Source organism: Berghia stephanieae, chromosome 11 (genome assembly GCF_034508935.2).
Source record: "Berghia stephanieae isolate SIO BIC M18660-M18661 chromosome 11, UCSD_Bste_1.3, whole genome shotgun sequence".
NCBI lineage: Eukaryota > Metazoa > Mollusca > Gastropoda > Nudibranchia > Aeolidiidae > Berghia > Berghia stephanieae.
In genome coordinates, this window is record NC_088370.1 from 40,589,084 (window position 1) to 40,602,328 (window position 13,245).

General features: G+C 39.3%; 2 protein-coding genes across 2 annotated transcripts in view; one reads left to right on the forward strand and one right to left on the reverse strand.

The window, feature by feature from the left end:
• Positions 1-11,241, forward strand: part of LOC144957030 (G-protein coupled receptor GRL101-like) — a 60,263-nt gene extending 49,022 nt beyond the window's left edge. The window contains exons 13-19 of the mRNA XM_078887965.1: positions 1,575-1,773; positions 2,669-2,843; positions 5,949-6,121; positions 6,626-6,797; positions 8,282-8,418; positions 9,041-9,209; positions 10,769-11,241. Of these exons, the coding sequence (XP_078744091.1) occupies positions 1,575-1,773; positions 2,669-2,843; positions 5,949-6,121; positions 6,626-6,797; positions 8,282-8,418; positions 9,041-9,209; positions 10,769-11,031 (1,288 nt within the window). The 3' untranslated portion in view covers positions 11,032-11,241. The remainder of the gene's footprint in view (positions 1-1,574; positions 1,774-2,668; positions 2,844-5,948; positions 6,122-6,625; positions 6,798-8,281; positions 8,419-9,040; positions 9,210-10,768) is intronic.
• LOC144957036 (uncharacterized) overlaps positions 1-13,245 on the reverse strand; it is a 326,762-nt gene that overhangs the window by 3,421 nt on the left and 310,096 nt on the right. The gene's annotated exons all lie outside the window — the stretch shown is intronic.

Consider the following 13,245-nt stretch of genomic DNA (forward strand, 5'->3'; position numbering starts at 1 on the left):
AAACACGTATTTCAATTTTTTTTTGCCAGAAAACTCGTCCTTCAAATATTGACCAATTAAAATGACTCATCTTGTCAAATACTCTTAAACCTGGGGCATAATTAAAGTCTCAGGTTTAAGAGTTTTTGACAAGGTGAAGGTTACTTTAATTGGTCGATATTTGAGTGGCGAGATTCCTGGCCAAAAAACTGAAAAAAAGTGTGTGTGGTTTTTTTTTCAGAGTACCGCTATATAAGCCAAGATAGTTGTGATGTCAAAGCTGTGTCACACACACACACACACACACACACACACACACATATATATATATAATGTATATATATATATATATATATATATATATATATATATATATATATATATATATGAGTGTTGGTGGGTACTCGTAGGTACGAAAGTGCTCGATAATGATAGTTAGAGCTAATATAAATTTTCACTCACATTATATGGCCAAGACGTTCGTTTCTGTGGCTTTCGTCCACGTCTCTAGTTGGCATAATGTCCGAAGAAAAAAATGTATTCCGCATATACGCGTATATAGAATATTCCTTTTTCATGATCCTCTCTGAATAAAGATCTGAAAAAGTGTGTATGAAACAGTGCCAGACAAAGCAAGAAAGAAAAATGCAAGAAAAAAAAAACTTCCCTCAAAATCATTCTTCCTTGACTGGGGATCGAACCTTGGACCTCCTGATTACCATAAATTTTCCTTTCTTGCTTTGTCTGCCACTGTTTTTCTCTCTCTCTCTCTCTCTCTCTCTCTCTCTCTCTCTCTCTCTCTGTCTGTCTCTCTCTCTCTCTTCTCTCTCTCTCCTCTCTCTCTCTCCTCTCTCTCTCTCTCCTCTCTCTCTCTCTCTCTCTCTCCTATCTCTCTCCTCTCTCTCTCTCCTCTCTCTCTCTCTCTCTCTCTCACACACACACATACACACACACACATACACACATTTTCAGATGTTTATCTTATACCAGTAACCGCTCCCTACTTTCTCAATTTGATATTTTCTATCTAAAATGAGATTGGTTTGTTTTGTCATAACAAAAATGTAACACTACATAACAGAGAGATAGTTTACAAAGGAAAAATGATAATCTCCCAAAACTGTAACTTTACATTTGACCTTTTCCCTCTCAACCAACGACTATGGGCTATGTGGTCTAGTGGTATGACACTCACTTTCGGATCGGAAAGTCCTGGGTTCGAGCTTCGCTCGGCGCATAATTGAGTCCTTGGAAAAGGCTCTTTACTCACATTCTCTCACCGTACTCATGTGTAAAATGAGTACCTGGCCATTGACAGTGTTGTCTCTGTCCAAAAAAAATTGTAATATCGCCTCACAGGCGTCATGTCTCGTTCTACTTTGTTACGTTTTGCTGTTGATCAGGGACCCTTTGTAAAGCGCTTTGAGCACGTTTAGTGGATATTACACTATATAAAAGCTCATTTTTTTTTGTCCGAGCCCTGGCCGGAGTCCTTAACTGTAATCTACTGATGATTTGGGCCACTCAACTTTTTTTTTGTGTCATTATCAAATTTGCATAATATCTATTATTGATTTTAATCTATTGTCATCCAGGTACACTGACGAGTTTCGATTCTGTTGTCTTGCTTCCGGCGTGGACCAGTGTTATCCCGAAGGAGACGAGTTTTCATCGTGTGAGGACCTCATGTCAAATATCGTTCTCCGACTGTGTATCTGGGTCCTCGGTCTCATTGCCTCCGTGGGAAACGGTTTGGTGATTGTCTGGAGGGCCAGAAACCCCAGGGCCTCCAAGGTGAGTCTCGTGATAAGTCTTTATTCGGCTATGTGGTCTTGTGGTATGACACTCGCTTTCGGATCGGAAGGTCCTTGGTTCGAGCCTCGCTCGCACGGCGCATAGTTGAGTCCTTGGAGAAGGCTCTTTACTCACATTCTCTCACTGAACTCATGTGTAAAATGAGAACCTGGTCGTTAACAGCTTTGTCTCTGTCCAAAAAAATTGTAATATCGCCTAACAGGCGTCATGTCCCGTCCTACATGTTAAATGTTGTTGTTGGCTAGGAACCCCTTGTAAAGCGCTTTGGGCACGTTTAGTGGATATTGCGCTATATAAAAGCTCAAAATCTCAATTTACAATGCGACCCACCTCCTCGAAATGACACTCGTTTTCGGATGGATGGGAAGGTCCAGGGTTCAAGTGCAGCTCTGAGCGACGCATAATTGAATCCATAGAAGAAAAGTCTCTTTATTCACATTCTCAACCCATGCTCGGATGTACGATGGGCGTCGTTACGAGCGTCGTCTCTGTCGGGAAATATATTGTAAAATCGCCTCACAGGCGTCATGTCTAGTCCTACATGTTAAATGATGCTCTTGGCTAGAACCCCCCTTGCTCTCACTCCACCCCCTCCTTCTTGAAAACCGCTTTAATAACGTTTAGCGGATATTACGCTATATAAATGTTAAAGAATTTGTTGTTTTGTTTTGTTTTTGTTTCTTTGTTTTGTTTTGTCTTTGATTGTTTTTGTTTGTTTTTTCTCGATTGGTCGGTGCGGTGTAGATGCTTGTGAAGCGAGTGCGCTACCATAATTGAACTGTCAGGACCTCCAGAGCATCTGAATGGTTCCATTTTTGTCATCCCCCAACGCCCACTCCCTTTCTATCCAACCATCCCCACCAACACTACCCAGGTCCACTCCTTCCTCATCACCAATCTGGCTGTAGGGGACTTGGTCATGGGCGTATATTTGGTTATCATCGCCACCGTGGACGCCCACTACAGAGGCGTGTACAGCTTACACGACGCCCAGTGGAGAAGCAGCTGGCTGTGTAACCTGGCTGGATTCTTCGCCATGTTTTCCTCAGGTAACATAATAATATCTATTATTGATTTTAATCTATTGTCATCCAGGTACACGGACGAGTTTCAATTCTGTTGTCTTGCCTCCGGCGTGGACCAGTGTTATCCCGAAGGAGACGAGTTTTCACTTGGACCAAAACTGTGCGGCTATGTGGTCTTGTGGTATGACACTCGCTTTCGGATCGGAAGGTCCTGGGTTCGAGCCTCGTGATCGGCGCATAGTTGAGTCCTTGGAAAAGGCTCTTTACTCACATTCTCTCACCGTACTCAGGTGTAAACTGAGTACCTGGCCGTTAACAGCGTTGTCTTTGTCCGAAAAATTGTAATATCGCCTAACAGGCGGTATGTCCCGTCCTACATGTTAAATGTTGCTGTTGACCAGGGACCCCTTGTAAAGTGCTTTGAGCACATTTAGTGGATATTGCGCTATATAAAGTTTAATTTTTAAAGTATTTTTTTAAAACTATTCTTTTTTTTTTAACTAGGATTGGGGGCGACGTGAACGTATTTGCAAGTCTGATAACGAGTAGAATTCTTGTAATCTTACATTTGGAATTCCGAGCCGGTTCCCAAAGAGCGGTGCGACCGTGATTGCGCCGATTTGAGATCGAGTTGGAAACAATGAAATAATTTGTAGAATCTTTAACATTTTGAAGTTACAGACCAACAAAGAAGAAGAAGAAGAAGAAGAAGAAGAAGAAGAAGAAGAAGAAGAAGAAGAAGAAGAAGAGGAGGAGGAGGAGGAGGAGAAGGAGGAGGAGGAGGATAGAAAGGAGGAGGAGGGGGAGAAGGTTGAGGAGGACGAAGGAAGAAAGAAGAGAAAAAAAAGAAGAAGAAGATATGATGCCTGCATATATGGACATTCTTTGCTTGTAGGATTTTAGGGTTGCTCCATAGTAGAACTTTATAAGATATAATCAAGTTATCCTATATTTTTTTTCTTCTTCTATTACCTCTTTACACATGAACACCTTATTGAAAAACGTCATTATTTGGTAACATGTATGACCCACGGGGTGAACCAAATTCCTAATACTGAATTAGATTACAAATTGTAATATCCCTTGGCATTCACAATTATCAGATCAAACACAACAGATAATTTTTCACACGAGCAAAAAAGTATTGGAACCATCAATCTGACGGAAGAAATAGTGACAGCACCAAGTCATGAACAATTCATGTCTTTTCTGAGGGCATAAAACATGGTGCTGCTCCTGTCGTTGGCTTCATTAACTATGGAGCAGAAAAGAAGACTTTAAAAGTTTGTGGAGCCAGTGCATTCATTCTTCTTGATACTCAAGTATGTAAGCCCTTAAAACCCTAGTCAAAGCATAGGCCCATTAATTCTCTCCTTACCAGCCATTTTCAGAATTCTCACCGAATCTTTGCACCCACCCAACACAAAATTAGAATTTTCTTACTCAACCAGAAAAGCAACAAGTAGCCTACATTCTATACATAATATTGTTCAGCAAAATGAGCACTACAGCACAGTGTCATGCTTTTACTAGCTATAACAACAAATTGTCTTTAAATATTATAATGTGCTAAAGAAATCAGAAAGATAAAATTGTTGGTTGTATCGTGTAACGAATGTGACGATTTTCCGATGGTTGGTAAGGAGAGGGTTAATGATTTTCGCCATTTGACTCTTCTTTGGGCACTCTTCTCCTATTGCTTCCATTTGTATCTTTCCCTCTTTGCTTCCTCCACCGTGCTCCGTCGCCAGCTATCTCTTCTTGGATTCCCTGATTTTCTTCCTCCCTGGGGATTACATGTTTGAATCCAACGTTTCTTAATACCTCCTTTACTTCTTCGTTCCCCTCAAATTGTCTTCTTGTTTGAATGTCTATCTAGTTGGTGAAGGAACGCCGTTGTCTTCCTCAGCTCTTTAGGGAGACCATTGAGTTTCGTCTGCAGAGGTGTGATATCAGGCCAAAAATCCTCTCTTGCTGTTGCATACTTTGGACAGCTGGAGTATATATAATAATTTGGTGGTTCGTCTTTATCTCCTTCACTACAATTTCACACGTCTTTCTATCCTATTTTGAAAATCTTGTACACATTCTGGTTTTGTGTCTGGCTCTCCCCCTTGACTCCTGCCCGACCCCCTGGTTGGGAGTACTCGGTATCTGCTTTCCTGGTCCTCAACTTCCTGTCGCTGGTTCTCATAGCATTGTCTTATGTCTGGATGTTTTTGGTGGCACGGAAAACCAGGACAGCAGGTAACCTTTTTATCCTGATACCCCCCAAAAAAAAGTAGGAAGTAGGCACAGATTGAGAGTGTGACCTGTTCTTTTCTATTTAAAAGTTTGATTGGGCCAGATTTATTGAAGCTCCGGTGCGCCGTGTAACAGCTGGCTTTTGCATTGGACCATAGCCATCGTTTAGTTATAGCCTGACACTGAAACACAAAAAGACTGGCATTTTACCGTCTAGTGAGTTGTCGTTAGTAGTACTCATGGAAACAAGTGGTCCCATTGGTTGAACTATAGATAGTATGCAGATGACGTCACTCAGGCCTTTGTTATTGTTTTTGCCATCCGCGTTTGTGAGTTGTTCTCACTAAACTGTATTAACCAGACTATAAAAGTTCATGGTTACACAGAGTTTGTGTGTTGGTCCGTTATACTTCCGGATGGCAATGTTGTGAACTCCTTGGCCAAGCGCATTCTATCTATTAAATGCAACTCACGATTTCTTTTCTTTTGTGGCCAAAGACTGGCATTTTGACGTCATTTTTGGTCAGTGTCAGGCTATAAGTTAACGATGGCTACGATTGGAATAGTATGCTCTTGGCTAAGAAACTCACAACATTGCCATCCGGAAGTATAACGGACAAACACACAAAACTATGTGTAACCTTGAACGTTTATAGTCTGGTTAAAACAGTTGGTGTGAGAATTACTCATAAACGCGGATGGCAAAAGACAATAACAAAGACCCGAATGACATCATCTTCGATTTATCCATATTGATACAAAGAAAGTTTCAAAATTTAGAATTCAAAGTCACCGGCCAGAATCTGGTTCACCCCGATATTATACCGCTTTGAGACGATGGGACACATTTAATAATTGTTAACACATATCATTTTGATTTGCCAGAGTTGTCTGTCATGACCTTGACTGTGATCACGTTGGACAGGCTGTGCTGTATCATCTTCCCTCTCAAAATACGGAGGTTAGGGGTTAAAGGTGCTTTTGGGGTCATGGCCTTTGTATGGCTGGTCGTCTTCGTCATCGCCTTCATCCCTCTTTCGGGTCTTCCAAGTTTTGGGGTAAAAATATCGACGTTATCATTGTCGTCGTCATCGTCATCATCATCATTATCATCATCGTCATCGTCATCATCATCATCATCAATTTCATCATCAGCATCATCATCATCCTCACACTTCAATAACATCATTATCATCACCTCATCATCTTCTTCATCATCTTCTTTTTCTTCATCTTAATCTTAATCATCATCCTCATCACCATCATCATCATTCTCATCATTCTCCTCCTCCTCCTCCTCCTCATCATCATCATCATCATCATCATCATCATCATCATCAGCATCATCAGCAGCAGCAGCAGCAGCATCATTGCCATCTTTGCTATCATCATCATCAGCAGCAGCAGCAGCATCATTGTCATCTTTGCCATCGTCATAACAGCAGCAGCAGCAGCAGCAGCAGCAGCAGCAGCAGCAGCAGCAGCAGCAGCATCATTGCCATCTTCGCCATCATCATTATCATGATAATCACCATTATGAAAATATTTCCAACGCCCTCCAGAATTTCTACGGCCGATCACCTGTGTGTCTGGCTCTCCCCTTGACCCCTGCCCGACCCCCTGGTTGGGAGTACTCGGTATCTGTTTTCCTGGTCCTCAACTTCCTGTCCCTGGTTCTCATAGCATTGTCTTATGTCTGGATGTTTTTGGTGGCACGGAAAACCAGGACAGCAGGTAACCTTTTTATACTGATACCTAAAAAAAAACTAGAGAGCAGGGACATGTGTGAGATAAAGATCTGAACAAGTATGTATGAACAGAATGTACAACACTAACTTAAAAGCAGTCCTTCTTTATAGCGCAGAAACATGAACCATTACTCTTTGTAAAAAAAACAAACTTCAAACCTTCAGAAATAGATGTCTTCGAAACATACTCGAAATCAGATGGCCTGAGAAAATCAGTAATAAAGACTTGTGGTTAAAAGCTGGACAAGAGGAAATTAGCAAACAAATCTCAACAAGCAAACGGAAATGGATTGGTCACGCATTCAGAAAATCAACAGCAGACATTAGGAGACAAGCTGTGGACTGGAACCTTCATGGAAAAAGGAAGGTTGGGAAGCCAAAGAAAACATGGTGAAGGTCTTGTGGGGAGAGATGAAGACGGAGGAGATCTACTGTTGCAACCCTTTGTTCCACGAGGAATGTAAAGGATTAAATGATGTATGAACGGTGCCAGAAAAAAACAAGAAAGAAAGAAACCATCAAAAAAAATCAGTCTACCTCGACTGGGGACCGAACCACATACCTTCTGATTACCGGTCAGACTTGCTACCATTACATCACAGAGGCTCCCGATAGTTGGGACAATTTTAATACCTTATATTCTTCACAAGGGTTTTAAACCTTGAACTCTTGCTTGCATCAAACAACTCAATGGTAGCTCGTCTGGCCGATAATCAGAAAGTCTGAGGTTCTATCCTCATTCAAAGTAAACTGATTTTTTTTAGATGCTTTTTTTCTCTCTTCTTTTTCTTTCTTGCTTTGTCTGGCACCTTTCATACACACTTGTTAATATCTTTATCTTATACCGGTGGTTGCTTCCTAGCTCCCTAGGACCTTAACTCTCTCCTTACAAGCTATTTTTAGAGTTTCCCCCGAAAATTTACACCCACCCGACACAAAATAGACTTTTTCTAATCAAACGAAAAAAGTAACAAGTGCATTCTATACAGAATGTTGTTCAGCAAAATGATGTCTACAACACAGTGTTTAGTATTTATAGCTGGAATCAAAGCATTTCTTTCAATTTTTTGATGTACAAGAGAAATCAGAGTGAGAAAATTGTCGGTTGCATCGTAACGAATGTGACGATTTTCCTATGGTTGGTAAGGAAAGTGTTAAGATCCGAAAACGAGTATCAAACCACAGACCACCTACACGCATAAATAGGAACCAGTTTCCACCTACACGCATAGATAGGAACCAGTTTCCACCTACACGCATAGATAGGAACCAGTTTCCACCTACAGGCATAGATAGGAACCAGTTTCCACCTACACGCATAGATAGGAACCAGTTTCCACCTAGAGGCATAGATAGGAACCAGTTTCCACCTACACGCATAGATAGGAACCAGTTTCCACCTATACGCATAGATAGGAACCAGTTTTTTGACATCACACGACTTTTCCTCCCTATTCTCTTCATCCACAGTCCGTAGTCGAGAGTCTAAGGGTGACTCGGCCATGGCAAGACGAATGACGCTGATTGTCCTGACGGATCTCTTGTGCTGGATTCCCATTGTAGCCATAGGGTTTGCGTCCATGGCTGGTATGCATCCTTCGAACCAGGTAAACAACCAATCTTTTTTCATCCAACAAAATCGCTCATTCAACAAGTGCATCAATCAAGCTATCAATCAATCAATCAATCAATCAATCAATCAATCAATCAATCAATCAATCAACCAATCAATGTCCCTATAAACAACAAACCATTGATTTTTCGGGATGTCCCGTACTCTGTATTTGTATTTGGAAAGTACTGCGTTAACCTCCAAGTGGAGTATCACACGCCAAGTAAACAGCCATTCTATCCAACCAACCCAATCACTCATTCAACGAGTGAATCAATCAATCAATCAATCAATCAATCAATCAACCAGTCAATCAATCAATGTCCCTATAAACAACAAACCATCGAATTGTAGCCATAGGGTTTGCGTCCATGGCCGATATGCATCCTTCTAACCAGGTGAAAAAACAATCTTTTCATCCAACAAAATCACTCATTCAACAAGTGAATCAATCAAATCAATCAATATCTTTATACAACAAACCATCGAATTGTAGCCATATGGTATTTATTGATTGCTGGGATGTCCCTTACTTTGAAGTACCAATTGTAAAGCGCTTTGAGCAAGTTTAATGGAAATTGCTCTATATAAAAGCTCAACTGTTATTTTATTCACAGGTCTACGCCTGGATAGCCGTGTTTATCCTTCCCATCAACTCGGCCATTAACCCGGTTCTCTACACCATCTCCACCGCGCCATTTATTGGTCACGTGACAAATAGAGCCCGCTACTTCAGAAAGTCGTTTATGAACTCGTTCAACGCCGACACGAAAAACAGCTTCATTGGTAGGTAATATTAATAATAATAATAATATTGATAATAATAATAATAATAATAATAATAATAATAATAATAATAATAATAATAATAATAATAATAATAATAATAATAATAATAATAATGATAATAATAATAATAATAATAATAATAATAATAATAATAATAATAATAATAATGATGATGATGGATGATGATGATGATGATGATGATGATGATGATGATGATGATGATGATGATGATGATGATGATAATAATAATAATAATAATAATGACGATGACGATGGCGATGACGATGACGATTATGATTATGATTATGATAATAATAATAATAATAATAATAATAATAATAATAATAATAATAATAATAATAATAATAATAATAATAATAATAATAATGATAATGATAATGATATGAATGAATGGATGAATAAATGGATTTCTAAATAATATTTTCTTGCCCTCCATATAAAGTGCTGGGGCCGATTTCATGAATGTGGACTAGCGCTTAGTCTCTGAATATCTCTGACTTTAGTCACTGACTTGAAAAAATCGGATTTCATGTAAGCTGACTCGGCAAGTCCGGTTCTAAAATCACGCACCTTCGGACTAAGCCAGGCCAAGTTTTAGTTATTTGCCGAAGCAATACGTAATGCTTTAGTCTGAGTCTAGTAACTAGGTGACGTAATAGCATCAACAAGATAGAAGCTTCGATTCGGAAAGAAAATACGTCGGTTACGAATGGCAGAGGGAAAAAGTGTCCTGTTGCCATTGACACTGGCTTTAAAAAACTATAAGTGCAGCTCGTCAAAAGTACACATTTTTGTGAGTAAAACGTTTAAAAATGAATCTATCGGTTCGGAGATGAGAGTGAACGAGAGACTCCGAAATCGAAGGGTTTGCGTCAAAGAATAACCAAAGAAAATAATGATTAGAAAGTATAGTGGAGACAAAAGTTATTCTGTTGACATCGCAATTGACTGAAATAATGTGATTAATCAGAACACACTTTCTCTTTTGCGTAATTATTTGTTTTGTTTGTTTGTTTGTTGCTGTTTTTTTTTTTTTTTTTTGGTTCAATTTCTTTGAGTTTCAATCTCGGTGTTCATTGTCTCAACGAAACTGCCATTGGCCTATATATAGAATTGACAGTCGACGATGGACATCGTTGCAGTCCATAACAGTCGAGAGTCAATACCACGTGTGTTGCTAATTTCCTCTTTGGAAATCTTTTGCGTTGTAAATATGAAGGCGTGAGTATCTTTCCTGCCTTCATACAGTAGAAAGGTGATGTTACCCGCACAAAATGGATTAGTCACCGTCCTTACAACGCCCACTTCTAGGCTCCCAAGACTAGAAAGCGTTCATGAAATCCAATTTTTTAGACACTTGCTTCGCTTGGGCTTAAGACTAGCTAGTCATTTACTAGACTAGTAAATTACTAAATCTAGTTCTCATTCATGAAAACTAGCCCTGGTGTTGTTAGATGCTGTAAATCATTTTGAACACGTTCTATATAAAAGCTAATCATTTGTCGGGAATATTTTTTTCATATTTTTTTTTCCAGATGACCGTACCGTCCAGTCGTTCATGACTGACCGCCGCCCATCCAGACGAGGGGAGACAATTCTCTATTCCACGAAAAGAGACAAAACGACGGGCAAACCTTTCCCACCCAGAACAGCCCACCCTAATCATCATCATCATCACAACAATCTTCACCATCACAGCAATAACCACCGCCTGCAAGGGAGAGTAGAATTGATGCGGTTAAAGAGTTTACGAGTTGCCGGTCCTAGTTATTCCATCGCAAACTCCAATGAAGTGTGATTGAAGATGAAAACTTATCGCAATTTTGTTTTGTTTTGTTTTTTGTTTTTTTTTTTCTTTTTTTAAAATTTACTTTCATTTTCTTCTTATTTTTCCAGATTTGTTTTGATTTTGTTTCTATTTTTTTCGTTTGTTGTTCGTTTTCATCTTGAGCAGACAATTTTACAAAACATTATGCCGTGATATGAGAAAAAGACGCATAACGGGAAAACCTACTTTTTCAGGAAACGCAAAAAACTGTTTTACTTAATAACATTGTAACTATTGGCTCGAATCTAAAAAAATTTATAGGTAATTAAAGATAATTTTTTTTTGTTATTTTATTCATGGAACTTGAAAACCAAAATATTTGTATCAACTGTGTAATTCACCAAAAGACCTTTTGCCAAATCCATGATTGAAAATTGATTGACACATATCTTTGACAGATAGACGCAAAAATATTATGCGTCCATCGCACTTTCGGATGTGTATCCAGTGTGTGACAAACGGACGCATATTGTTTTTGCGTCTGTTTGTCATAGACATGGGCTAATTTAGCGGTAATGTGCATATTGATATACAGTGTCATGTGAGGACGCATATCGCCCAATGTTAAGTTATAATGAGCAAAAACATCATAATCACAGGTCCCTAGAATAATCAGAAGAAACCAATCAAAAACATATAGGATATCAAACTGAACATGCTTTATTATTTCAGAACAATCGCACCAGTCATGTAAATGTTCATAATATTTTCATATGCAGTGATTTGATTAGCATTATTTGTATAACTAGAACTATCTTTCTCTCCCTCTTTCGTTATAGTTCACTAACATGGAGTTTGCTTTTGTAATCATTGCTAATATTATCACATGCATATTATATTCCATCTCTTCTCTTTAGATAATGAATTGAATCATTACTTTGATGTTAAAATTGCATGCTCGTACACATTGTTTGGAAGAGCAACGTTTCCAACTAGTCAGTGAATGATGAAGGGACATTCACTTGTAGGATTTGCAAAGATTTTTACTCGTGGAGCTGGTTGGTAGGTCTATCCAGTACTTTCGTCTATTGGGGGGGGGGGGGGTCAAACCCACAAGTTGTTTCACGATTTCATCCTTCTTGTAAATCCTACACCCCTGGATTTTGTACGAAACTTTGGCGTACAAACAAATCCGCGTTTCAGAATGTCACATTCGTTGAAGGTATCTTCTTCAAATCTATTTTGAAGAAGAGTGTCTTTGGTGACACTCGCCTGAATTCAGCACAAACAATCTTAGCTAGGTAGGGACGATTTTCAGCTTTGCTCAACAGATAACTACTGACTCCAGAATCCCAGTTGGCAAAGTCATTAAACCTCAACGGCATTGTCTGGCAGCCTGCTTCTACGATACATTGTTCAATTCATTGAGATCAAAGATTTTGCCGTCTTTCCGCCTCAGAACTCTTTGGATTCCGGCATGGGTGGAGTCAGCTGCCATAAAAGTATGACCAGGCTCGAAATAGTTGATTGTGATGGTGCTTGCTTTTGTAGTAGTCTAATCATTTACAAGATGAAGTAACATAGTATAAAGGGTACAATTTATATTTTGGGAGCTACAGTTATCCAGTGAGAGTGTCACAGATTCGGCATCACGCTTATATATTAGGTAAGAAGCGGATGCAAGGTCTTCATCTTTTCGTCCTAAAATTGATTCATTCCATATTACGGCAATGTCCTTTTCACTTTTTTGCAGCCCACTGGTGCAAATGTCTCACTGAATAAGACCAATCTGCTTGTGAAAATGATTCTGTTAAACTGATTCATTCTCGGCAGCAAAATTACTTTTTGCAGATCAGCGGCAAACACTGAATGGGCTGTGTTGGCGTTTTCGTTCTTATCTGCATCCCGTTGATACCTCTTTCTAGCATGTCTGTATCGTGTCCGATGGATGATTTTTTCGGCACACGGTTCACACCTTTCTTCACAGTTGCATAGTTGTTTCTGCAAGAAGAAGGACTTACATTTTTCACATTCTTCTTGACCAAGTACAGCTTGTGAGATGTTAAGTTCTTTTAATGCAGAATAGTAGACTTTCTTTGATATGGCTTTTCCAGTGACTGCACAAAAGTTTTCGTGCATATCATTGATGATCAGATCAGATGGTAAATATCTCCTGAAAGGCGCGTGCTCACGTCTATAATGAAACATGCTTGTTTTATATTTCTCTATGTGTTAATGGATAAT